The 22,201-nt window shown below is 38.8% G+C and overlaps 4 protein-coding genes and 2 non-coding genes across 6 annotated transcripts; 3 read left to right on the top strand and 3 right to left on the bottom strand.

Moving 5' to 3' along the window:
• Positions 1 to 243: 243 nt before the first annotated feature.
• LOC111333284 (myosin-2 essential light chain) lies at positions 244 to 5,560 on the top strand. The gene is made up of 6 exons (XM_088741612.1): positions 244 to 370; positions 457 to 484; positions 638 to 781; positions 3,694 to 3,864; positions 4,975 to 5,052; positions 5,317 to 5,560. Exons 1-6 carry the CDS (start codon positions 368 to 370, stop codon positions 5,343 to 5,345), a joined length of 453 nt encoding a protein of 150 aa, XP_088597738.1. The 5' UTR covers positions 244 to 367; the 3' UTR covers positions 5,346 to 5,560.
• Positions 5,561 to 6,595: 1,035 nt separating this feature from the next.
• On the top strand, positions 6,596 to 10,507 carry LOC111332487 (myosin-2 essential light chain). Its single transcript, XM_022937836.2, has 5 exons — positions 6,596 to 6,756; positions 6,838 to 6,972; positions 8,897 to 9,064; positions 10,091 to 10,168; positions 10,270 to 10,507. The coding sequence occupies exons 1-5, from the start codon at positions 6,726 to 6,728 to the stop codon at positions 10,296 to 10,298; spliced, it is 441 nt and encodes a 146-aa protein (XP_022793571.2). The 5' UTR covers positions 6,596 to 6,725; the 3' UTR covers positions 10,299 to 10,507.
• Positions 10,217 to 18,025, bottom strand: LOC111333450 (checkpoint protein HUS1). The gene is made up of 8 exons (XM_022939020.2): positions 17,890 to 18,025; positions 16,797 to 16,924; positions 15,985 to 16,158; positions 14,883 to 14,990; positions 14,097 to 14,171; positions 13,446 to 13,545; positions 12,660 to 12,785; positions 10,217 to 12,511 (listed from the first exon to the last, which is right to left on the bottom strand). The coding sequence occupies exons 1-8, from the start codon at positions 17,939 to 17,941 to the stop codon at positions 12,426 to 12,428; spliced, it is 849 nt and encodes a 282-aa protein (XP_022794755.1). The 5' UTR covers positions 17,942 to 18,025; the 3' UTR covers positions 10,217 to 12,425.
• Trnat-agu (transfer RNA threonine (anticodon AGU)) lies at positions 17,640 to 17,712 on the bottom strand. The gene has a single exon. It is a non-coding gene; the product is annotated as a tRNA-Thr (tRNA).
• A 224-nt stretch (positions 18,026 to 18,249) lies between the features above and the next one.
• Positions 18,250 to 18,335, top strand: Trnar-ccg (transfer RNA arginine (anticodon CCG)). The gene is given in 2 exon segments: positions 18,250 to 18,286; positions 18,300 to 18,335. It is a non-coding gene; the product is annotated as a tRNA-Arg (tRNA).
• Positions 18,336 to 18,925: 590 nt separating this feature from the next.
• On the bottom strand, positions 18,926 to 21,708 carry LOC111333460 (uncharacterized). The gene has a single exon (XM_022939028.2). It carries the CDS (start codon positions 21,558 to 21,560, stop codon positions 20,436 to 20,438), a length of 1,125 nt encoding a protein of 374 aa, XP_022794763.2. The 5' UTR covers positions 21,561 to 21,708; the 3' UTR covers positions 18,926 to 20,435.
• Between the last annotated feature and the right edge of the window lie 493 nt (positions 21,709 to 22,201).

Below are 22,201 nucleotides of genomic sequence, written 5' to 3'. Positions count from 1 at the left end.
AATTTAAACATTTGGTTATTTGAACAATAAAGGAGGAAAGGGACATATCAACTTGGAGGGGGGAGGGGTGGTCAGCAATAGTCACGCAAAATTGTCTCATGTTAGTTGCTGACAGTATTTAAATTTTTTTGTATATAGCATCCGCTTAGAAAGAAAACAGCCATTCAATAACGACATTTTTCTTGTTCTTCGCCCAGGTGGGCATCACTTCCTTCCACGCTCTCTCTCTCACTCTCCCCGGAAATTTTTGACATCACCAACCAGAAACCCAAGAAACCGAACCTCCAAATAAGGGCAAGTCCCTTGGGACTTCTATTAAGTATTTCCACAACGACGTGACACAACCTCAGTTGCAATATAAGTGAAAATGGTGAGGGAAAAACTCTTGCTTAGAATTTTGTAGTTTAGCTATCTCTTTGCGAATAATCATTCTCAAAATCTATTTTTCTTTCGCAGGCAACTTTATCGGAAGATCAAATTGCTGGTATCTATCACATTGCCCTTTATGGTTCAAGATTCTTAAATTAGTGTTGAGTTGTTCTACGGTGCTTGAACATTGTTAAAGTAATACAGCTGTTGTAGTTTTGAACTTTTTCTTCAGTTGTTGTATCAACTCATGCCTTTTTCATTTTTGTAGAGCACAAGGAGGCGTTTATGCTTTTCGATCGCCGAGGAGATGGCAAAATTGATTCGGCGCAATTGGGTGAGGTACTCCGTTCACTTGGACTCAACCCAACACAAGCCGAGGTCCACAAGGCTCTGAAGGAAGTCGATCCCTCTGGTATGCAATCAGTCAGTTGAATATTATTTTAGAGAATCTCGCAGCTGTGATGTACTTGTTCAAAAACTACTTATTAATTTAGTTGGTATGATTTGATAGAAATATGTTCATTGTTGACTTTTCATTTGCCGACACGGAATTGCCTTCGAATGAAATAAGAGATAATTAGCTTACTTCCTTCTAAAGTGTTCGTGTATTTACACGTTAACTATGATTTTTAAAAATCCTTAGCTCAATTTTGCGATCGATCAAAGAAATCGAAGCTGATCTTGACTTTTTGAGGTAAATGTTTCGCTTTCCTTTCAGTCCTCGCAGTCATCTCGATAGTTATCTCTACTTCATTTACATGTTCGATACTAGCTCACGTGCGGACGAAAACCCGGCTTTCGATAAGTTAAAGATATTGGAAATTTTTCGCTATTCAAATCGACGTAATAATTATAAATGATTTAAAGGATATATTTTTTAACAATTGTGCCTAGATATATTGCATGCTTGTCGCAGCTTGCAAACTAAATGAACTTAAAGAAAACAACTCATTTATAGCCTGCAGGATGACTTCTTGAACGGGAAACTGTATTTCGCGATAACAGTTCTTTAAGTTGTGTGTTTTGAAAGGTGGAATCTTTTGTTGTTCCCCGTGGTCTATTTTGGTACATAAATTTTTACAAAAGAATCACTGAACCTCGGAATAAATGGATCATTATTTTGGTTTGATTAGTCTTTTCAAGTAAGCGCGTTCGTAGAAGCTAGGAGGCAATTAAGACATGTATATAAACGGAAATTGTAACTTGTGTTATTGAAACGACTTTTAATGAAGGCCTAAAGCCTTTTGCACTTCAAAGCTGCAATGTTATTGTTACGTATGATGCACGATCCTCGCAGTAGATAGCGCTATTTAAGCAATAGCGAAAATCAGACCTGAAAAAAATCAGGCCTGTACGTGATTCGAACCACTGACCTCTGCGATACTAGTGCAGCGCTCTACCATGAGCTAACAAGCGAACTGGGAGCAGGCCGTTAAGTTGATTCGTAATAAACCCGTGAAAGTGATAAATCAGATACAATGAAAAAATATATCTACTGCGAGGATCGTGCATCATACGTATCTAATACCGCAGTTCAAAATATGTGAACTTCATATAGTTTTTTCATTGTATCTGATTTATCACTTTCACGGGTTTATTACGAATCAACTTAACGGCCTGCTCCCAGTTGGCTTGTTAGCTCAATTGGTAGAGCGCTGCACTAGTATCGCAGAGGTCAGTGGTTCGAATCCCGTACAGGCCTGATTTTTTTACAGGTCTGACTTTCGCTATTGCTTAAATAGCGCTATCTACTGCGAGGATCGTGCATCATACGTATCTAATACCGCAGTTCAAAATATATGAACTTCATATATTTATTTCATTGTATCTAATATTATTGTTATTGCTCATTTTGCTGTTGAACTCTCTGTGTGCCCTATTATGGCGACTGAAATTTCATCAGATAAGTACTGAGAAAAAAATGTCATTCCCTCTGACTGCGCTTAGTGTTCATAGATTGAACCCTGAAATGAGATTTAATCCTCCCAAGATGCCTTCCTTTAGGAATTTAGACCACAGTGGGCTTAAGAATCATTGTTAGTTAGTCTGCATGTACTGTGCTCTTGTTATAAACAAAATTCATATCGCAGCTGTTAGCTCTTTCGACAGTTCTAGATCAAGAGGAACGAGCTAACCGCCTCCCGGTTAGCTCAATTGATAGAGCGCTGGACTGTTGTGCGGGAGGTCGAGGGTTCGAGCCCCGGCCGGACCAACACTCAAGGTCTTTAAATAATTGAGAAGAATATGCTACCTTTCTATAACATCAAAGAAATGGTTAGATATTCTAGTCTTCTCGGATAGGGAGGAATAAATAGAGGTCCTGTCTCCTGCAGGGTTAGGGGTAGGAGACATTAATTTCCCACATAAGAGATTACTGTGTGGTGGGATGGGTGGGTTTACTGGGCCCGCGGTAATTGATGCAAACTGTTGCGGTGTCCCTGCCTGTCTGCGAAGTTAAATAAAAAAAAAAAAAACTAAAGATCACCTATCGTCAGCTGAAATTGCAAAATTTTTGGCCAACATCAGTTTGGAGAAGTCAAAATTGTAACACATAGAGAAATCGGTAGTGGAAGTTGATAGTTTTTGAGATTTCTACTATATCCTTTGAACAAAAATATTTCAGTTATTGAATTTAAGATTTGTCATTTAACTCTGTAACTCCAAAGGTCTGATTGTTAATTCTCCTCTTTAGCTGTTAGACATTTCTTGTAAATTAGTGACGAGAATTGGGTATCAGATCAAGATGATATTTCTACCTGATTAGTTTGAGTATTCTCATTACTTGTTTCTTACATGATAGATGTATTATAGGGACAAGTTACATGTCAATCACTTCTAGGTCAATACCCTGCTGGCAGAGGCGTTTATTTGTTAACTTCCCCTACGGTCACGTAAAAGAAAGACCTCTGTGCTCGGCCTGTTAAATCTTCTTCGAGCATGCGCGGCCTGTTGCTTAGAAACAAATTAGTTCCCAGTAGTACTCGGCCAACTTTCAACTTCTGGTGACGTGATTGTGGGCTCACACTTGGTCTTGCTATATAGCTAAATAGGATGCGTGTGCAACGTGTTTAAAACAGGTTCTGACTGGTTTTGCAAATCAGATTATCCACATACTTGGATAATTCCCAGGTGCATGCTCGAAGAAGATTTAACAGGCCAAGCTCAGAGGACTTTATTTTTATGTGGACCATAGGGGAAGTTAACAAATAAACGCCTCTGCCAGCAGGGTACTGGGTCAAGGAAGATAGATAAGATTGTTTAAAAGAATTTTTGCCATACCATATTATGCCAAGTTTTGTGAACAAAAAGTGTATTCTTTTCTAGGTTCTAATCGTATCTCGTTTGATGAGTTCTTTCCAATCTTCCACTCCTTTGGTCAAAGGAAGGCCAGTAAAAGTACAAATGAGGGTTTTGTGGATGGCTTGAGAGTTTTTGATAGAGAAGGTAATGGCCAGGTGTCGGCCGCAGAGCTGCGTCATGTGCTGACAGGATTAGGTAATTGCATATTTTGGTACTTTTTATCTATGAGAGTAAATGATACGATGAATATATGAAGTTCATATATTTTGAACTGTGGTTATAGATATGTATGATGCACGATCCTCGCAGTAGAGAGGGCTATTTATGCATTAACGAAAATCAGACCTGAAAAAAATCAGGCCTGTACGGGATTCGAACCACTGACCTCTGCGATACTGGTGCAGCGCTCTACCAATTCAGCTAACAAGCCAACTGGGAGCAGGCTGTTAAGTTGATTTGTAATAAACCTGACAGTGGTTCGAATCCCGTACAGGCCTGATTTTTTTCAGGTCCGATTTTCGCTATTGCATAAATAGGGTTCTCTGCTGCGAGGATCGTGCATCATACGTAGAGTAAATGATCAGAAGGAAAAGTGAATTGGGAGAGACAAGCACTGAAAAGCCTGGTCTATTTTTAAATTTAACAAGTCGACAGTGGTTAAACTTAATCTGTACTCTTATCGACAATGACATTAATTATAACAGTGGTCAAAATGTTTTGTATTGTCTTCCACCTGCATTGAAAGGTCACTTAAAATGGAACCACTCAAATAAAAATTTTAACAAGTGATTTACTATTAACTCCCAGAAGTGATTAAAATGTAACTTCTCCCTCTAATATCCATACATTATTCAGCAAACAAGTTATGAGAATACTCAAACTTATCCACTGAAAGCTATCTTGATCTAACACCAAACTCTTGCAATTAATTTGCAAGGAAATGTATATCAGTTGGAGGAGACAATTCACAATCAGATCTGGGCATTAAAGGGTTAAGGTAGCACTCTTCTTTTGGTGTTGGTGGTTGGGAGAGCCAAAACATACTATCCCAGCATTTAATTTTGACTCCCAGAGGTTGCTTCCTTTTCCATCTGACCCAGGGGTGTTGTGTAGATGTCCCCATCGTTGTTGATGAGATTGTGTTAGATAATTATCTTTAGGGAAGCCTGAATGAGACATATTTGGGGTCACGAACTGGTATGAGCTTTTTCCAAAACACTTCAATTACCTACTTTCAAAAAATCTAAATCAATTTATAGGAAGTTTACGGAGGAAGCACTCTTGACTTCTCTTTTTTCGTTGCAGGTGAAAAAATGTCTGAAGAGGAGGTTGATTTGCTCCTCAGTGGATTGGAGGACAATCAAGGCCAAATCAATTATGAAGGTACTGAATGTTGCCTGCCTGCTTCTACTACTACTGAAGTTTTATATCTAACTGGTTTCTGTGACTATAAGTGGTGTAATGTTTATGCATTGGTTGTGAGGGTTACTGTTAGGATATCCAGATCCTAATGGTTATGCTCTGTGTTAGATCAAATCCTGTCCTTTCCACCCTTAAATGCAGCTGTGGAGGCTAGATGTCCTAGCTAGGACTGAAGTACAGCTATATTGTGCCTAACATTTTTAAATTTTATTTTCTTTCTGGCAGAATTTGTGAAGACAGTCATGTCTGGATGATCATTATCCACCCCCTTTTACATACAGAGCTCTCTATCAACTGTGATTACATGTGATAACAATACAGATTATTAATTTATCATTACAAGATGATTTCATATCAAGAGGGTATATATAACTAGGGTGATTTATGAAGTATTATCTATATAAATATTTTCTGATAGATACTTTTGTAGAAAATAAAATAAAAAACAGCCAAATGGGGATCAAGTTAATTGTTATCGCTGTTAATTGCAAACTAAAAAGCCGGTAGAATCTGTTTGTTGGAATGTCACGCAACCCCCCTTGCGTGACTTCCAAGAAAACAGCTGCACTTACGAGACACGGAGGGTGTGTATTACGCGGAGAGCTATTTTGATGACACATATTATGCAAGGCGAATAGTCTCCTTCGATTTGTCACGTAATACGCTTTAAAACACTTAGCGTGACGCGGCAAAACAAATAGCTGCAAAGATGACACATGGCGAGCAGAATTCACCAGAACGTCATTTGTTCCAAGAGATTTGTCTGTACCCATCCTAAAAAACCCAATCAGATTACTTCTGCACCTTATACACCTTTATAATCCTTGAAATGACCGATTCAAATGTTCAAAACTATTTATCAGCTGTGGAATGTTTGTGGCCCAGTTTGAGATAATATGTTTATGTTTTCTTTTTAACATCATCACTGAAAGTTCAAAACTCTTCGTATTTAACAACTGACACATCTAATTGTTTTGTTAATTATTCGTTGCGCTTTACCTCTTTCGGGTCTCCAATGTTTTGGTTAACAGATGTTATCTTTATGGTTAATTGAACGACGCCCAAAATACAAGGCTTGCCAGCTTTGCAATTTTTGCAATTCTTTGCAACATTACTTTTCACTCGACAAACCTCGAAAGTTCTCCATTGACGTAAGGTTTCGATGTACGGTTTGCGCTTCTTAAAAGAATATTACCCTCAAATGTTTCAAGTTTTTTTTTCACATTTAATCCACTTAAATTTCGACCATTCTCGCCTCTACTCTGTTAATAAGAACTTCGCTATTTCTTGTGTTTCTCCTTGGTTATGTTTTACAATCTCAATCTTATTTGATGACAGTTTCGCAAGGAATGGAATTTCAATGTTAGCCTAAGGAAATGTTTCACCCTCAAGTAAAACTAAATTAAAAATGTTTCAGTTTCGTGAACACTTTTTCTTTCTTGAGAAAATTGCCCCACTATCCCGACCCATGGTATGGTACTTGACCACTGACGCGCTCCAAGACGTCCACGCCCTGTTCATACCTGGATTTCCTTGTCTACATAAGTGATTCTATTCACGTCTGATCTGTGTCAAACGCTAACACTCATCCGGGCGCAATCACAACCTACCTTCACACTTCTCTGACCGCCGAGATGGCCCAACCAACTCAAGAGGAGATGGACGGTTTGTATATAATTCTAAATATCAACAATGTTGAACACAACAAAACACAATTATAAATCTTGCGCAAATATTTTCACGTAGAGTACAAAGACGCGTTCGCGTTATTTGACAGCGAAGGCGAAGGCAAGATTGAGTCGGACCAGATCGGTTGCCTGCTTCGCTCTTTAAACCTCAACCCGGATGATGAAGACATTGTGAAGATTGAAAAAGACGTGGGTGAGTTTTGAAGGATTTTTATCGCGCAATTACGATCTGATCTTTGAATTTCTATTTATTGATCGATATTCAGAAGTTATCTTCTTTGATTCACGTTAAATACCGGTCGGGGGTCTTTTGTTCTATGAGAGACAACAATGCCATCGTTTGGTCAATAAGAGTTGTTTTATCAATTTGGTAAATTAAAAGTTTATTTCTAGAGTCTGCGACACATAACAAGCAAATTTTAAGAATTGTTGAGATAAGCGCAGAGAATGAGTCAAACAGATGTTGCGTTACGGTTTAACTTCAACTATTTAATAGACATGTTTGAGGTTAAGCCTTTTAAAGCTGATTTATCTCATCTTTTGTCAAGCTGGCATCCCATGTCGAGCGATTAACTATTTCTGTGGGTATTTTTCCACACGCGAGTAAAATAAATAGTAGTCTTTTTAATTGATGTCTGACAGATAGAACCATTTCACTTCGTACATGCATCATCGGGATAGGGAAACAATTTGAAAAAATCGAAGCTCCGAAAACAGACACAGGTGAAAATGGGGTTCAAGTAACTAGATATAAGGCCCTTTCATTATACACATTGTAAGAGCAATAATCTGCTTGGCGATCGAATTAAAAAAAAATCACTTGTTGATTGCATTTGCGTCCTTTTAACGGTTGCGATTACAAACGCTTCGAATAGTTCGGCGTGCATGTATGGAAAAAAAAATCACCGAAATTAAAACAAAGGAAAATAATCAAACGCTTTGGTGAAAGAGACATGTCATCTAGGATATATTTCATTAGAGGTCCATTGATTGTGTGAGTCTTTCACAAAATGGCGTGGTAGATTCGCAATAAAAACAAGCTTTTTACATAAAGAGCCGCAGGGAAATGCATTGTGCAAATTAACCTACCATGATTAATGCCTGACGGATTGTCAGAGGTGCTCCAATTAGCTATTATATCTTATCTTATCTTTTTTTGTTACTGAATTTAAGCTAAATCTCGTCCGCTGAACTGTGTTTCTCTAATATCATTGTCTTCTACCTACTCAACCATTTCTCCTTCGTCAAGTGAATGCAAATTATGTGGTTGTAATTTGTTTTAGAACGAGAATGTTTTGAACAGAAGTCTTTACTCTCAAGACCACCTATTAATTCAGGTCGTGCTCTTCATCACATTTTTACGTGAAAGCTGATACATATTCATCCTACATCACCGTAGCATAATCAGAAAAATCTTTACTCAGTTTAGGAAAATTCACCCGCATCTGTCCAGGGGCACAAATTTGTTAAAATTCGATTTGATTTTTTTCTTTCTTTGAATGAGCAGTTATCTTGAGAGTTTTAAAAATGGTTCGTGCAAATTAACTAAAGGTTATCATTTAATTGAAACACCCACATGATCAGTTATTATGATGTTGAGAAACTCAGCCCAATTTGTGATAAACAATCACATTCGTTGCATAAGTCTGTTGCCATGATCCATAACACACAAGCCAGAGGAGATATTTATCAAAATATGTTTTGATTACCACAACTACAGACCGAATCAAAGACGCTTTGGACTAGACCACAAGTCTTAAAGAGACGTCAGTTTTACGATCTTTTCCGCTGATTCACACAATGTTGTTTTGATTTTCTCCCAATCGATTCTTGTCCACCACAAAGTTGACTGTTTCACGATGAAATGAAAAGACATCCGAAATCGCTCAAACCGGTTATCATTCTTGGGGGTGGGGGGGGGGGGGGGGAATTTTAGTTGTGTCACAATAACATTTACTGATCCCTACTCTATATGATATTCCCCCTCTATATATTATCTATGATATTCTCCTTGTCAACACCTTAGGAAATGTTTAGAGAAAAGTATGGAGAATATGCATATTGATGTTAGGCTGTAAAAGGCTAAACTAATAATGTTTTACGCACTTTTATTGTAGGCAATCGCGGTGTCACGTTTGAGGAGTTCCTTGCCATCTTCTTGGCTGAGAAACAAAAGGCAAAATCGGTCACTGCCCAGCAGTTTATCGACACGTTGAGCGTTTTTGACAAGGACAATGCTGGCAAAGTCGCCTCTGGTGAACTACGTCACGTGTTGACCGCGCTCGGTAAGCTGAGGGCCACAAATCTTGTTGGTTCATGATGCGCTTTTCATTTAGGTGCGGTAAAGCCGAACCCAGGATGTTTCATCAGAACAGAGAAAAATGGCTTAAGTAGGCAATAAGACTTCAAAGCAAACTATGCAAACTGCATCGAGCGCGAAAATAGGTTAGGTGTGGGAACAAGTCGCGAGTAGTTTAGCTTTGCATCTGATTGGTTAGGAGGTGGCGTGAGTTTTGTAGACCAATCACCGAGCTATAAAGTAAAGCAAAACCAGTTTAATGTAGGACACTGGAGAAACGATGATGGCAGGGCAGACCGTGAGGACTCGGAAGTGTTATGGCTGTCTTGTGGCGAAGTTCAATGAGTTGGGTGCATATGTACGTTTCCTATTGGTCGCTATTTGGGTCTACGATGAGCCTCATTTTACCGAAACAAAACAAATAGGAATTCCACCAGTTACCGGTGAAGCGTGGGGCATGCGTTAAGGGAGCCATTTTAGGCGTCCGCGCGCTAATTTCCTGCGCAAAATTTCTCAGGGAAGCTTAGCAAACAACCACTGTCGAGAAAATGAGCAAAAGAAAATCCAAACGTTCATAGAAATCTGTAAAAGGAAAAAAGTTGTGGAAAAGAGAACTCTCAGACTTTTCAAACGCAAAGCTTATTTCAGTACGGGTATCCTATTGTTTTACAATTCCGTTTTAATCTTTCCCAAGAAAGTTATACGCTTTTAAAACACCGTGACTTACTTGTGTGGGTTTTTGTAACTCGTCTGAGATAACTTGATTCTGACAGACCAACTGGGCATTATAACTTTCGCACATGGGTAGACGTGTGCCCGCTGTGTGAAGCCCTTAGTCGCTGGGGAGGTTATGTTAAATTTTGCGTCTAGTTCTTGGGTGATACACTTCACCAGTCCGTGGTACATTGTTCTCAAAATCCCTGAACCTAGACATATAAAATATTTAACGCCAAGGTAACCCTAGCAGGTTTGCGACTATTTTTAGGCTTATCGAAATTGTTTTGGTTTAAAGGCAATAAACTCAGAGCCAAAGACGTGGACATTTTATTTGAAGATGTTGGGGAGCATGCCGGATTTGTCAACACTGCAGGTATGATACACACAATAACAATTCCTTGATCCACTTCACGAAACAAAATAAAGTAATGACATTTAATTACTTATAAATGTTTGGTTTTCCTTAATCCGCAGATTTCGTCAACATGATAATGTCGAATTAGCACAGAAGACCACTATGCTGTACTATAACATGAAGTTTTTATCAACGATCAGTTAATGGAAACAATTTAACGACAATAACACAATCGATATGGCCTTGGCCTTATTTTTTTCCTGATTTCCAGGGCTTACAAATTAAGAAAAGTATAAATTGATGAAAAATATGGAAGCACTTCTTTTTACATTTTATTAAAGATAATTTTTACTTTTAGTAATGACTTGAAGTATTTGTTCCCGCTGTCTGCGTTCTTTATTCCCCTTCGTCTCACCCACTTACTCGCTAAAATATTGAACTGCACTTCGGGAACCAGGAAAAGCCTTCAATTGTTTTGACTCTCGCCAGTTAACCCTTTACAACCTAACATCGGTATACATATACTAAATACTGTTCTCTGTACATTTTCTAAGGTGCTGACAAGACGTATTTCTTTAAACAATCAAGAGCTTCTTTAGTTGGTGATCATTTCCCTTTATTCTCGTGATCTCAATGTTTGATTCACAGGGGTTTATGTAAGGAGAAATTAGATGCTAGTCACAGTAAGAGGTCAGAGGGTTAATCGTGAAATTACGCGAAAATTACCATACATAATGGAGATCTTCATTTGTTTTTTTTTTTTTTTTTTTTTGATGAGCTGAATCCTACTCCCATTTTGATTGGTTGTTACCGATAGTCTATTGGGGGACAGAATAGATGGCGTCACCATTACCAATGATTTGTTCTTTTATTTTTTTAACCATTTAAAACATGAAGATTTCGTGTTGCCTTGGGTCTGTACAGTAATCGACCACAGGGGACGTCAAAATTAGCCAAAAAAAAACAACAACAACAACAACAACAGGCAAACTGCCGAAAGCGCGGGAAAACACGGGTGAGCAAGTCACGATTGGATTCAGCCTGATTGGTTGAGAACATACGCGAGCCTGGTTTTCTGGACCAATCACAGAACGGGGAAAAACAAAAGTATTCCTCGATTACTTTCGACTCTCAGTTGAGAGTTACTCTAATTGATGGCGTCGAATTCGTCGTGTGTCAGAGCCGTTTCACGTTTTCGGCCGACGTTTCAATATGTTCTTCCACCATCAGTTTAGCAATCTTTCTCAACTCGACTACATGCAAACACTGCTGAGCGTAAAAAAAACGAAAGTTATTTGTAATTTTCTCTCGGAAAAATTAGTGTTTACAAGCTACTCTTAAATTCGAGAAAAAAAAAGTTTATGTATGCATGTATGCATGTAACGCCAAAAACGAATGAAAAGCTTAATGTGGCGGGTTCTGGCAAAAGGCGATGACGATAGAGTTCAAACTAGTTGTTGTATGAATTAGGTTGCATGTACTGCCGAGGACTACAAATTCTCACGACCAAGTTGTATACAAAATAATTTGGATATATCAACAAAGTTGAAATGGTAAATTGTAGTTAGTAGATGTAGTTAGTAATGGTAAATTGTAGTTAGTTAGTAGATGGTCGGAGCGAATTGGCCACCGTAACGATTACGGTGGCCAATTCGCTCCGACCATCTACTAACTAAGCTCCGACGAAGGGCCAACGCTCCGACAGAGGGCTAACGCTCGAAACGTCAGCTCTTGTAATCGTTACGGCGGCCAATTTACCATTGCAACTTTGTTGATATATCCAAATTATTTCGTTACTCCCACCGACGCAGCCCCAAACAGTTTCTTTAGAAACTATCAGCCTTTATTCTTTAGAAACTACTTTAGAAACTATTTTAGTTTCTTTAGAAACTATTCGAAGGGCTATTCGCTCCGACGAAGGGCCAACGCTCGAAACGCCAGCTTTTGTAATCGTTACGGTGGCCAATTTATCATTTCAACTTGGTTGATATATCCAAATTATTTCGTTACCCCCACCGACGCAGCCCCAAACAGTTTCTTAAGAAACTATCAGCCTTTATTCAAGTTGTATGCAGTTATTAAAGGTTATCGACAGATTACTCAAGGAGTTGACGACGGAACAATGTAGGAAATACGTAAGTTTACCATCAAGTGCCACACTGAGACACCCATCATACGTTATGAACTCTCTTCAAACGAGTGAAGGCCGTGTTCAGCCCCAGATCCCTCAATTACGTCAGAGCGCCTTGTCAAGCCATAAAGTATCGTTCAAACATCAGAGAGAAACCGCTGGAATAACATACTGAAGAGAAAGATCCTCATGGAGAAGAAGAAACTGTACCGCCTTCCCGTTCACAATATCTGATGTTGAAAAGAAAATAAAGCAAAAATATTACAACAGCTAACTAACAAGAGATGTGCAGGAGGTGGGGGGGGGGGGGGTACTTCCTTGTAATGGGGTGATGGTCAACAATTTAGCAAAAAGCGCTTTGAAAAGTTCTTTACTCACTGCAGATGACGCGGTTTGGACTAACTTGCTGACTGTGTAGAAAGGTGGCAAGTTTCTTGACATCGACCCTTGCCTCTGCCATCTTGTCAGGATCTCGGTTGTGGGGTTGAGACGAGGGGTCCCCTTCTGTAGATGTTTGGAAAAGTGTTAACGCGGAGCATTTTGTTGAGAACTGAGGTGGTTCAACACATACGATAGGCAAAAACATATGGACGGAGACAAGGAGGCTTCCTTAGTTGAAGCTTAGCTGAGGGGTTTAAATCCCGATACTTAAAATGTATATTCGATCTGGATCACCATTCAATTTAGGGTGGCTTGTAAGTGCTTCAGGCTCAACATCTTTCAACCAGGGCTCGACACTAACTTTCCAACTACTAGCAAAGTGGCTAGTGACAAATTAGATGTTATGACAATTTCAGTTTGTTTACTAGCCAAACTGGTCACATGTAGTGGAAATCGAAAACTATTAGCCAAAACTGAATTTCAACTAGTCTGTGGCTAGTGACACTGTTAGTGTCGAGCTCTGTTTCTACGTCACCGTTCGGCCAGAAATACGATTCTTAGTGCCAAGAAAGGAAAATAAAGAAGAAAAAAAAAACGAAACCATACCGTTTACCAAAATATGCAAACGAGAAGAAAAAAAGGCAACCACAGAGCTTTAATGATATTTCATGTCAAATTTAATGGAAAACCCTGAAAAATAAGTAACGAAAACGTTACAGCTTTCTGTAAGCTTTCTTTAAGTTTATTAGAATACTCAATTGGTACACACAAACATCAAGTTACCCCATGTTGGTGTGTCCAAATTCTTGAAATGTGTCGTGACAGATGCCAAGTCTGTGTCGATTCCAAGAGTCATGTAACCATTTTGATTAGCTGCAAGAATCTAGCGAAGAAAAATACAAAAATTAATGCACTGATTAAATAAAACAATTTTCAAGTAAACATTGAAAATAATTCGGATAGCTTTGGTTTTGCTTTACTTTACTCTGGGACTGGTCCAGAAAATTTGCGTTGCTTTCTCAACCAAACAGATTCAAAACTTAGACCAATTACGAATTGGTCGCCTGCGCTTCCCGCCTTTTCCCTCCTTTTCCCTTGCTTCATGAGTTCTCAATGACTCCTTGAGACATTTTCCTTTGTTCTGATTGGCTGTTATGATACCTCCCCTCGCTCTGATTGGCTGTTTAGATTACTTTCGATTGGTTTTTGGTTTTACACTTCATCTGAAAATAAAGAGACATTTGTTGAGGTCCTCTTTAACACTCAATGTTTTTCTTTGTCGCGTACTTTTGTAAAATGATTTTACTGCCTTCTATCTCTTTCACAAAGAAAAATGAACTACGTTTTTACTTTAAAATTGACTGTTTTAGGCTCGAAATTAGGAATTTAGGAAACAAATAGCGCAACCACTTGTAAGTGTAAGATCAAATTTACCAAAAAACTGCTGAGGGTCTTCATTCGTTCAATCACATTCTTAAGTACTTTGAGGGGTGGCATGTAGATACTCACCTGCAAAAGACAAGTAAAAATACATCAACCATTCTCCATGCATACTCTTTGTTATCAGACATATATTAATAAACTACCATGATCATATTTTTTGATAGTGCTCAATCCTTAACTCCAAGAGCGACCAGCATCTAATTTCTCCTTACAAATCACCCCTAAATCACACATTAAGGTCACGAGAATAAACGAAATGATCACCAACTAAAGAAGCTCTTGATTGTTAACAAATTCTCCTTGTCAGCATATAAAGAAATGTATAGAGAACAGTATGGAGAATAAGTACACTGATGTTAAGGTATTAACGGTTAATTCTTATGAGAGATATAGCACACACTGCCAGAGCCCCCTTGGTACAAATGCCTTTCTCTCTCCAGCCTTCCTTTGCTGCAATAATCAAAGATGGCACCTTTAGTTTTCACCAACTGAGCACTTGTTTGCAAAACTCATGCCTGCTCTACAGCTTAAATAATTCTTTGCATGCAGAGAGGCACTGTATAAGCCAAGCATTTTTCCCTGAGTGAAAAGGGACACTGTGCTAGTAAAGCACTTTGCCAAAGAACACAAAGCAGAGACCAAACAAGTGATAAACCTGGGCCTTAATTGACCAGGACTCTTGTCAGCTGACAACGAAGCCACTGCTTCTCTCCCAGTTGCTAACTTACCAAAAAAGTCTTAGAAAGACAAGGAAGTTAGGATTGAATTAGTACTCACATCAAATTCAGGCATGGCAGGTTCCTCGTAGGCATCCCAGTTTCTCTCAGGTATCACTCCAACTGGTACATCATGTACTACACTTCTTGTGTGACTGGTGAGGGATGGCTGCCAGAATCAATGGCTCAATTCAAAGACAAGTTAAGAACATAATCTATTATGTCAGTTGCTTCTTAAACTTAGCTCAATTCCACCTGTGTTTGAGGTAACTGGTCAGCAACATTCAAGATTTACAGAAATGATGAGGATTTCTGTTCAGTTTGTCCAAACCAGAATCACTGTCACCAAAAAACAGTCAATTAACTCTTAAACTTCTAAGATGTGACTTTTAATTCTCCCCTAAGAAGTTGGTGTCATGTCAAGATAACTTCTACCTGACAAGTTTGAGTATTCTCATCACCTGTCTGCTAGAAAATGTATGGATATTACAATAAGTTACCAGTTAATCACTTCTAGGAGTTAAAACAATAGTCACACTTTGATAACTGCACTTCATTACTAATTTCAACCGACTAAACCTTTTCCCCAAAGATCTAAAAATGTATTCTCTGTACCATCTTATGTGTATTTCTCATGAAGTTAGCTTGAAGGATTTGCTGTCAAATCAAACAGTATTCCCTAGTTTATACTTTTCATTCTTCTTGTCACCTATCTACTAGAAATTTATTGATATTGTAAGGGGGAGGGGGGGGGGGGTCAGGAAAACTTCACTTTTGGTAACTCCTGAAAATGAAATGGTGAATAGTTTCTAAAATTAACAAGGTTCAAATTAGTTCAAACTAGGGAGGCATGGTGCCCTTGAGGTTAGTGCACACGACTCTGAATCAAGTGGTTCGGGTTTGAGCCCTGGCTGGGGACATTGTGTTGTGTTCTTAGGCAAGACACTTTACTCTCACAGGTGTTTAATTGGGTACCATCAAATTTAATGCTGGGGGGTAACCCTGCGATGGACCAGCATCCCATCCAGGGGGGAGTAGAGATACTCCTGGTAACTTCATGCTTACAGAAACCGGAGTAAGTGCTGGCTGGATAGGCCACTTGGCTTATATACATACTTTACCTAAACTAGTTGAGTTTTCACTGTCAAAGCAGCTTCACCTACCAATGTAATTTCAAAAGTTAAACATGGTGTGTGTTTTTTAGTGAGTTTTATTTTGACAGCTTGAGCACTGCTGGCTGATTTCATGGCTCGCATTAGGTTTTCTGGGATCAATTCAAGGTAAATGTTGTTGCTCTCATCCTTTCCTTCAATGCGATACTCTTCAAAGAAATTGCTCTAAAATAAAGAAATAAATACATTTTGTAAAGACTACTACAAACAACTGCCATAAATCCTCTGTAAAGGGTTCATTTATTTGTACCTGAAATAAATAAACCCCCTGGGGTTTATTTATTTCAGGTACTTTGGGGGGTTTTCACTACCAGGATAAAATAGGATATGATGTACCGTATTCAATCCAAAATTGTTCTCATTTTACACTTCTTCATTTACCAAATTGGCAGTCAAAATCCTCAGGAAATCAATAAAGCAGAAACACAGCAAAACAGCAAACTAAAGTTAATTGAAGTGAAATTACAGTATTTGAATAAATTTATCGTGCTTACTGATGTGGAGTGTTATTTTGGATTTTTGCTCTTTTTAGGAGGGGAGGGATGGGGCTCAATAACTTTCTTCCTCTAAAGAGGGGAGGTTATTAGAGGGGAGTGGCTTATTGGAGAGGGGAGGCTGTCATCTTACAACCTACTTTATCAAATAAAGTATGTATGTATGTGCTGAATGAAAATCTGGGTGGGATTGTGATGCCAAGGCCTTTAAACTATAAATGTGATTAACCCTTTCACACCATGACTAATGATTGGCATGAGTCATCTCTTCTTACAATATCAGTACATTATCAACCAGATTTAACAGACCTGTGTCACTTCACACCAAATGGACACTCCTCCAAGGGCAGCATTATCAGCCAGGATGAAATAAAGTTTTGTCGGTGTCATCCGCAAGGCACACGTCTTGGCCATACGGGATACCGTACCTAAGACACCTACATAAAGTCAACATGAAATGATAAGGAAATACATTTATTAAACCTTTAACTGAAAGTTATCTTGACTTGTAAGCATATTTTAAAGGACGAGGTACGTAAGTTACATAAAAGACAGAGATAAGAGTGAATACTTTGCCAAGTACTTTGACAAGTAAGGTGATAATTTGTTCGGGAGAGTGGTTCTGAGGTGGAAGGACAGTTGTCGGTAGTAGTGACCGCAGTTTCTATGACCTTAGCGGGATTCACCATCAGAATGGATGAACAGACAGATTTGAGATGGTACCACCCTTCATTTCATCAAAACGTTTCACTAAATCCATTCTGCATACAACCTCTCTAATACGATGCCGCTTACTCTTTCGCTTCGCTGAAGAAAATAAATTTTACGTATGATGCACGATCCTCGCAGTAGATAGCGCTATTTAAGCAATAGCGAAAATCAGACCTGACAAAAGAATCAGGCCTGTACGGGATTCGAACCACTGACCTCTGCGATACTAATGCAGCGCTCTACCAATTGAGCTAACAAGCCAACTGGGAGCAGGCCGTTAAGTTGATTCGTAATAAACCCGTGAAAGTGATAAATCAGATACAATGAAATATATGAAGTTCATATATTTTGAACTGCGGTATTAGATACGTATGATGCACGATCCTCGCAGTAGATAGCGCTATTTAAGCAACAGCGAAAATCAGACCTGAAAAAAGAATCAGGCCTGTACTGGATTCGAACCACTGACCTCTGCAATACTAGTGCAGCGCTCTACCAATTGAGCTAACAAGCCAATTGGCTAACAAATTGGCTGATTCTTTTTTCAGGTCTGATTTTCGCTATTGCTGAAATAGCGCCATCTACTGCGAGGATCGTGCATCATACGTATCTAATACCGCAGTTCAAAATATATGAACTTCATATATTTCATTGTATCTAAAATAAATTTTGATGCAATCCGATAACTTACGTGTGAAGTGCTGTATGGAATTAATGTCTACCATCCTTGCTCGAAAACGCATATTGTGTTGCTGTTTGGTAGGAATCAGGGGTAAGCCCTAAACTCATTTCAACTCAAAACTACCGCCATTTTGATAACTACCCACAATGCTTCTAAAATCGTTCGATGCGTGGGGTCTGGGACAAAAAACATTTTGCAGCCTCTAACGGGTTATTAAATGCTTTATATATTTACGTGCCTGCAAGGGAAATATTTAAGAACTTTGAAAATACCTCACCTGCAAATATTATAACTTAAAGAAAGCTTTTTGTGCCAAATATAAACAAATTTATTTTAATTACGCAAATTTCGACTCCCAACTACCGTTGAGTCCTTGTGGCCTAATGGATAAGGCGTTGGCCTCCGGATTTAGAGGATGTAGCCAAAGATTGAGGGTTCGAGTCCCTTCAAGGACGAAAGTTCTTTTGACTGTCACTTTTACTAGACAAGTAAAAATTTAGTTGAAAATTGTTTAAATTTGGGTCTAAAGTCATTCACTTATCCGTTTAAGACGAAACAAGTTCACGAGGAGATATTTCTTACAAAACTTTTTCAATACACCAAACAAAAGCCTTCCAAGGTTAACGCCGCCATTTTGCCGAGGGGGCAAAACTGCTGGGGCGAACGCAAAATGTACAGTGAATGTATGGAAAAAGTTGAGAAAATGATGCTCGATAATTTGAGGAAGGTTGACATCGTGTAATTTCTATGGATTACAAACTACAGATACCAGACTTACCAGTTTACCGATCAAATTTGAGAAAGGAAGTCCTGCGAAAAAAGCCGCAAATTAAGATTTTGATATTCCATATATTTGTCTCTAACACCAAACCGCCGTTTCCGGGTAAATTTAAAAGAATTTGTATGAAAAACTAAAAATAAGATTTCTCACTTCTCAGCGAGCCTGACAAGGTGAACCAGATAACAATAAGTATGAATTATACATCCATTTTGGTTGGTCTTTACTTGCAACCTATTGGAGGGCAGATGCATAGCTGATGTCACCATGGACAAAATTTTGCTTCTTTATTGTAAAAAAGTAATAGATTCCAGGTTGTAATAGATCTGTTCAGTACTTAGATTACCGAAGATTTCAAAATGTGGAAAGAACATCGGTCACATATCAAACCACTTGCTGTATCAGTGACACACTGAACTGGGCCTTATGTACCACTTTTTTCTTTTTGCCACATTTTGATATCATTTGTCATCCATTACTGAACAGATCCATTGCAACATGGAATGTATTTGTTAAATACTTAAATGAAATCATTAAGTTAAAATGCTAGTTGCTTGCAGTTTTATCACCAAAAGCAATTCAATTCTAAATATAAATTTCATTGCAGATTTTTTTTTAACTTATATCATCTCACAATTAAATTCAAAAACTGTATCAAAATTAAAAACTTGGGGTTTTTTGTTAAATCAACTTCTCCCTGAGTAATTTTCAAGGGAATGCGAGACAATTTGAAATGAGAATCTGGCATTGTATCAGAAGTCTCTTAAGACTTTTTTTTTTCACACAATGTCACTTGCAACAGCTTCTTTAGTGTTACTGTGGCATGGACCAATAACTTAATATACATAAAAACAAATACTGTATTTCACAGAATATGCACCCACACACTTATTTAAAATTTTGGTCAAATTGGAAGAGGGGCACTTATTTGTGGAGGGTTTTTATTAAACATGAAGGCGTGCTATATAGGAAGTCTTCCCTGGGAAGACCTAGGCTCATTTGTCACTCACTGTTGACGTGTGTGGGTCAAATTTAAATGCTGGTAGACAAACAAAAGGAGCTGATGAGATATCTATTGTTTACTTCCACCAGCATGGTGGCATGAGGTAACGTGCGAACCACCTACTTCGATCTCAAATTTACCGCCACAAATAAAGACAGTTTCCATTGGAGAAAGGAAACAAAATCTCAAAAATTCTTGCATTGTCATAAAGACATAAAACAATTTTGAGGAATGCACCCACTGTTCACTGCTTTGGAGTAGCTGTAGCTCAAGCTGACTTGACTCTAAGAGTTCTACATCACACGACGATTGATTGACAAATGGTCCAGTGGGACCTAAGGCTCCTTTTATAGCGCGCCTTCATGTTTAAGTTAGTGCAAGTACAGCATGTATAGAAACTCTGCAAGCACATGGAGATAGAAATAACTTGTATCCCTACTATTGTGAAAGTGAAGTAGGAGGGGGGGACTCTCATTTGAAAGGGATTCTTGTTTCACCCTTTCACTCTCAAGATCTGATTGTAAATTTTCGCCTCTAGCTGCTACACATTTCCTTGTAAATTGGTTATGAGAATTTGGTGTTCAGTCAAGGTAACAACTTCTACCTGATAAGTTTGAGTATTCTCATTACCTGTTTGCTGGATCATGTATGAATATTATGGGGAGAAGTTACATCTTAATCACTTCTGGGAGTTAAGGGTTAACATTGCAGCTGGGGGGGGGTGGGTGCTGATTCAAGGAAGCGTAGTAATTAAAAAATTAACACTCCTCTACATCAAAAACTAATGAAATCAATAATATGTGGCTCAAATTTGGTACCAATGTGCCGTGCACCAGTAAACTTGACATGACCTGTCTTTATTAGCTGTGTAAAACTGGAACAGCTGGAGCCAAACATAAAACCACCAGTACCTGCTGGGACACCCCCAAGACTACTGAATGCATTAGGGCCACTTTGTATACAGCGACATTGTCGGAAATCTGCACCTGAGATGTCAGCATTTGTGAAATCCACCACCACATAACTAGAAAACTCACAGCCATAGAAGCATGTGTTTACCAGACAAGCTTCTGCAAATGAAACATTATGCGCAAAGGTGGTATGTGCAAAGGAAAGACCTGACAGGTTTTTACCACTGAAATCTAGAGTACTTTTGGTCATGTTGTGGAAGACAAAGTCTGCATTTTTAAATCTAGAGGAGCTTAATCCTGAATCTGGTCTAGGCACCTGCTGACTTGATGATGAAGGACGGGTGCTGGAGGAAGCTTGTCTCGTCAAGGTCGCTAATAGGTTATTGATTTCGTCCTGGGTGAAGTCTGGTGCCGGCGGCGGCGGATCCAACACATTCTCAACGCCAGCCACTAGATCATTGAGTTGATAATACTGCGCCTCGTTTATGATCTCCCTCAGGGATACTTCATCTTGGGGAAGCATATCAGGTCTAAGGCCATCGCGGAGATAATTCAAAATGTGCCGGAAATGAGTGCCATCTCTGTCCACGAAATAACTCCCGTCTGGTTCTTGTAGAAGTTTGTGCCTCCCAGAAAACATGGTAGCCAGCATCGAGTCTTTATCTCGCCTCAGTGTCTGAAGGGAAGTTGTGAAACGATGCCCTCCTATATTAAGATGAACAGGTGACGACTGAAATTCATGCACCTCTTCCATTCTTTTCTTTTCTTTTTCGATCCGTCGCCTGGTCTCGTCAATATCTTTGTATTGTTCTTGAATTTCCATTTCCACTTTTTCTCGCCTGGTCTTCATTTCTTGTTCAAATTCAGCCCGATCTCTTTCGAGTTGCTCGCTCAATCTTGTCAGCTCGCTCTCACGTTTTTCAAACGAGGTCAAGAGTTCGTTGAATTTTCCGTGAACTTCACGACTCCAAGATTCTCCGGCAGACATGTCTCTTTGTGTGGTAAATTCTTTGTGGTAGACGTCTTTTCCAGATTTTCTAAGATCGACTGATGAAAATTTTTTTTTTGAAGATCAACGTCAGAAGCCAAATGAAAACAAAGAGAAGACGCATGTACAGCGGAATGTACTGCGGCCTCACATATAGATAGGTACTTCATATACGTCGGTGAGAGGTAATCTCTAGAATAAGGTGCCGAAAAGAATCGAAACCGACCTTTAGGTTAATGAGAAAAGATTCTTAGAGGAAGCATGGAGGTTCGGTACGTTTGTTTCTATTATGAATTCCTAACTGCAAGTGTGTCTAATGTCACAAAATGGTGCCGTCGGAAACGAGTATCACTCGATACGGGATTTTATCGGTGTGCGGTGGATGGAGAGATTTTTCATTCCCTTTGCATGCTTAACGCCCAAAAAGTTGTTTTGGGTTGAATATTCTCCTTTAAGGTAAAGTTCCTAACTACGTAACTTTGTTTTTTTGAAGTGCAACTCTCTTTCCCTACAAACTTTACCTTTCAAGGTAGTGATTAAAGCATGTCCGATAACAAGCATTAGCTGAATGTAATGAAAAAGAGGTTTTCGACTAAGTACGTTTAAACCTTGAAAACTAACGTAATTACACCAAAGCCATT

This window comes from Stylophora pistillata, chromosome 12, assembly GCF_964205215.1.
Source record: "Stylophora pistillata chromosome 12, jaStyPist1.2, whole genome shotgun sequence".
Lineage (NCBI taxonomy): Eukaryota > Metazoa > Cnidaria > Anthozoa > Scleractinia > Pocilloporidae > Stylophora > Stylophora pistillata.
This window is presented reverse-complemented; position numbering and strand designations above follow the sequence as displayed.